We start from the raw sequence: 5,000 nt of genomic DNA, 5'->3' as shown, positions 1-5,000 counted from the left end.
AAAGCTGTTAGCTTTCCTAAGCTATATAAGGTATAAGGAACCAATGAGCTAGACAACAAATTCCCATTATGTTATTGTGTAGCTTAGTACCCTGGGAGTGAGACAGCTATAAGTTAGTGTCTTGAGAGTGAGACAGTCTGCGTGACTTTCTGAGTCACTCCTTAGAGCAGTGGTTCTCAAAAGTTTTCTTTCATTCCCCACTTTGATCAAGGGGGCATTCTCGAGCCCCACCTGTCCCTCATCGCTCTAAGAAAGTGGTAGGTAAAGCTTAAAATTGTCAAATTTATTGAAATAATGACAAGTTCTAAATATATCCTCTTCAACAGAGTTAAAATCAGCTGGTGCTGCAGATATAATAATAAATAAATAAATACATAATAACACACATATTTCTGTTTTCCAGCAACATTAGGAAGCATAGGCCATTTTACAGCATTGTACAATATATTCAATGAAATACCAACATGCTGCATTAAATGGATCCATAATCCAGTCATACTGAGCACTGCTGGTTGGGAAATATTTTTGAAATAAACTTTGCAGGGATGTAGGCCTACTGTTTAACACATGGGAATCACAAGAGGCTCCCGAATCAGACGTTTCAGCGATTTCGCTCAGAAATCTCAAAGGCATAATACTGTCACGATCGAGGCGCCTGTCCCATACCTCAAGTTTTTTTGGTGAATGCAGTAATCTTATTTGCTAGGTGAGGTAGGTGCTTGTCTTTGCCTTGTAACTGGACATTTAACTCATCGCTAAGATATATCAAATATATCGCTAAGATAGGCCAGCTTCGTCAAGAAATGTTCATTAGTGAATGTGCTTGCAGATTCAAACATGCGCTCTTCCTCCAAGAAGAGGCAACTCGGAGCTCAAACACGCACGACAGCACTTTACCTCGGGAAAGCCACCTTGCCTCGCTGTGAAACAGTACAGCCTTTTGGTCAGCTACCATCTCTTCGCAAAGTGCGGAGAATAGACGCGCTTTTAAGGGCCGGGTTTTGATTAAATTCATCACTCTCACAACAACGTTCAAAATCTCATGTAGGTCGGAACTAAGCTGCCTTGGCACGAGCGCTTCCCTGTGAATAACACAGTGCGTCCATTGCGCATCGGGTGCTACCTGGGCCTAGGCTACAAATAAAAAAATAAAATAAAATAAATTCACGTCAGTTCGCGCCCCACCTGGCATGTCTCCGCGACCCACAGTTTGAGAAACGCTGTGTTAACACAAGCACCACACAGCAAATGCTAACACACTCTGAGCCTGATGTAAACACAACACTGATGTTAACACAAGCACCACACAGCAAATGCTAACACACTCTGAACCTGATGTTAACACAAGCACCACACAGCAAATGCTAACACACTCTGAGCCTGATGTTAACACAACACAGCAAATGCTAATACACTCTGAGCCTGATGTTACAGTAACACCACACAACAAATGCTAACAAACCTTGAGCCTGATGTTAACACAAGCACCACGCAGCAAATGCTAACACACTCTGAGCCTGATGTTAACACAAGGACCACACAGCAAATGTTAGCACACTCTGAGCCTGAAGTTAACACCTGCACTAGCATACATACTTACACAAATGCAATTTTTCATGTTCATGATCAGTGTTGGGCAAGTTACTGAAAATTAGTAATTAGTTACAGTTACTAGTTACTTCTTTCAAAAGTAATTCAATTACGTTACCAATTACTGTATATCAAAAGTAATTAGTTACTAGAGAAAGTAACTTTTGAGTTACTTTTAAGTCTGCTTTTAAAATGTCAATATGAACAGTACTGAACAGTCACACACACAATAAACCTAATTTTTGGACCTATTTATTGTAGTTTCAACGGGCCTTCAAATCAATAGCCTTGTGCATGAGTTCTCAAACTTTTTCCGACCACAAAACATTCTACAATGCATGAAGGCCTCCCTGACCTTGTTTTGCGCCACCCTCACCATCTAGGTGGTTTGATAGATATGTACAGTACACTGCCTACTGCTTTCCTACTACTTGCCTTCTGCAATATAGTAATAAGTTATTATTATCATTATTATTGCAATCCTTCTGTAGGCTACATGGAATTCGTTCAATGGGAAGTAATGTGAAACAATGTTAAATGGCCTATTTTCAAAGCCGTTATTGTCTGCTCACACACACATAACCTTAGGTTATCCTCATCCTGCTTTGAACACAGTTGTATTATATAGCATTTTAAGCACCACCAGTTTGGGAAAAGCCTGCGATGCACAAGTGCTGACCTACCGAAATAAGTTCTAATGCATCCGAGATTTTGGGATTGTCGCGCACTATGCAGAAGGTTACTCTTCAGCTGATAAGGTGTTCCAGAGAGAAGTTGCATGTTCCGTCGCAGACAAATGAATCCATAACACCATGGACGTCAATTCCGATGTAAACATAGCCTACTGTGCAAATAACTCAAGTCGCTACGTACGGAAGGCTATTTGGAGGTTTCTTTATCTGGTAAGTGAAATCTGCATTTTCCTCTCAAGTTAAACGTGTGCTTGCTTGTGCCAAGGCTATATATAGGCTACCGTAGCCTATTGGTGTTGTGGCGTGGCTATGTTGTAAGAATGATAAATTGATATAACGAGGCTTTTGCGCAATAGGCGAAAAAGAGCGGAGATAAACAACAATGCGCTTTTACTGTAGTGGAGCTTACGAGATGGAAACGAAAGGGAAAAGGCTTTTAAGATGCCCATTTAAATTGGTAATGCACTCTTGTGTGTTTTAGCATAAATCCGAAATAAGGAGGAATGTGAGGAGGCTCCTATTAACTGTAAAGAATGCATCTGCAATCTAAACATGAAACACAATCGCTGGAAACACAGCTAAGGTCGGGAGACAAAGCAGCAAATGTGCATCTTGTCTGCAGTCGTTCATTCAAGATCAACAGAGTAACGCAAGTAACGAACTCTTTGAAATTTCAGTAATTGTAATTGAGTTACTGGATTTACAAAAATACTTCGTTACATGCTCGTTACCACTAAAAGTAGTGGAATTACAGTAACGCGTTACTTTGTAACGCATTACTCCCAACACTGTTCATGATAGTATCCTCAATAAAAGTTTAGTATTAGGGTAGTATTAGAATGTGGTAAGTGAATAAAATGAAATGAAATGAGGCTGCTAGTTTTGATGATGTGGTCGCACAGCAACACATAATAGTAAGCTAATGTTAAGTTGATTTGCTGAATTCTCAAGTTTGTGTTGCTAACTTACCTGGGCTATGAAATTTAGTTCATTTAGGCCTACTGATGGGTTTAAAGATATTTCTGATTACTGACTACATCTTGAGAGAGTTCCTTCTAGGTAACTATCCCGTTAGCTCATGCGTCATGTCTATCAATCATGTAGTGCTCACCAAAATAATAGAAAATAACATTGCAAGACACATCTCTTCTATGATCCCAGAAAGATTTTCTTTGATTTGTTAGTTTTTTGAACATTTATATTATCTAATGACATAGAAAACATAATGAATTGCATCCATATATCCTTGGACTATGCACAACTATTTTCCTCTAGCCTAAAACGTGAGAATGAAAGCTAATTACTTTCACATTTTTCTTAAAGTGACAGGCACTCAATTAGACCTACACACCACCAGTGTAATGACATTAAAGACAAGTGTAATAATTTTAAAAAATCAATATTAAGTATTCAAATTACTAAATATTTTAGTTACTTGTAATTATGTAAATCATAAAATATGATAAATTATTTTAATTATGTTAAAACAAAATATCTAAAGTTTATGAATTCCAAAATATGAAACATATGACATATGATCATTTTCTGTGTGTGTGTGTGGAGGGTCGAGCAGAGACTAGGATCGCCACTGATGTGAATGATCACACAGTATTCAATATTACTGATGGCAAATTAGTCTTTGAGGATGGTGAGGCCTGATGAAGTGAATGTTTAGTCAATTCCATGTAATGTAGCAAGACAGAGAATTCCATTTCCTTTGTACGTCTGACCCTCTGTGTGTTCTCTATTGCAGGAGGCTGCCAAGGAGAAGAGTGAGCATGAGACGGAGCTCCGCAAGCTGAGGGAGGAGCTTCAAGGGGACCAAGAGGTGGAGCTTCAGAGGCTGAGGGAGGAGCTTGAGGCTGCACGGGAGGCAGAACTCCAGCAACTAAAGGAGGAGCTTAGGGAGATACAGGGGGCGGAGCTTAACAGACTGAGGAAGAAGCTTCAGAAGGCCCAAGAGGCGGAGCTTCAGGGCCTAAGGGAGGAGCTTCAGGAGGCCCAGGAGCAGCAGTACCTGATGAGCCAACGTCTGCAGGAGGCCGAGAGCGAGCGGGAGGGCCTCCTCATGGAGCTGCACCAGCAGGACACACAGGTCAGTAGACTGGGCCTCCACATGGAGCCCTATGAAATGAGCATACTGGTCAGTAGAAAGGGCCTCTTCATGGAGCTCCTTTAGGAGACCACACGAATCAGTGGAAAGGGCCTCCTCATGGAGCTCCTTTAAGAGACCACACAGATCAGTGGAAAGGGCCTCCTCATGGAGCTCCATGTCCACTGACCTGTGCTCCATCAGAAGAGCACTCAGGTCATAAGGGAAAAACAGTACTGTTGTTCTGATAGACAAAAAGGTGTGTGTGTCTAATGTGGTGCCACTAGTTTCAGTGTGTGCATATGTACAGTGAATGTCACTTGAACTGGTGTAATTAATATACAGTGTTTCCCACAGAATTGGATTCAATTTGTGGCGGTGGCTGACTTGGACAAAGGGGGGGGGGGGTGGTATTAAGATCGTCTTGGTAGTGTATAGGTCTAATTGAGTGCCTGTCACTTTAAGACGTTTGAGGGAACCCTTGCAATTGTAACACAGTTGAAAGGCTGCTGATGTGTGGATGCAATTCATAACGTTTTCTACATAGTTAAAATAAAGGTTCATGTACTTCTCCTTGGGACAAGCACTTTTGAATTTTGGAAAACACTTTTCCATTTACATCGGGA

General features: G+C 40.9%; 1 protein-coding gene across 1 annotated transcript in view; it reads left to right on the top strand.

Moving 5' to 3' along the window:
* cntrl (centriolin) overlaps positions 1 to 5,000 on the top strand; it is a 54,966-nt gene that overhangs the window by 11,933 nt on the left and 38,033 nt on the right. The window contains exon 8 of the mRNA XM_076270898.1: positions 4,036 to 4,377. Coding sequence (XP_076127013.1) covers positions 4,036 to 4,377 — 342 coding nt within the window. The remainder of the gene's footprint in view (positions 1 to 4,035; positions 4,378 to 5,000) is intronic.

The sequence above is a fragment of the Alosa pseudoharengus genome, unplaced genomic scaffold (assembly GCF_046254945.1).
Source record: "Alosa pseudoharengus isolate Yale_2024_CS ecotype anadromous, Long Island Sound unplaced genomic scaffold, YU_APseudo_1.1 YU_APseudo_1.1_scf_6, whole genome shotgun sequence".
NCBI classification, from domain to species: domain Eukaryota; kingdom Metazoa; phylum Chordata; class Actinopteri; order Clupeiformes; family Clupeidae; genus Alosa; species Alosa pseudoharengus.
The sequence above is the reverse complement of the archived record's forward strand: the minus strand, read 5'-3'. Positions and strand labels throughout refer to the sequence as shown.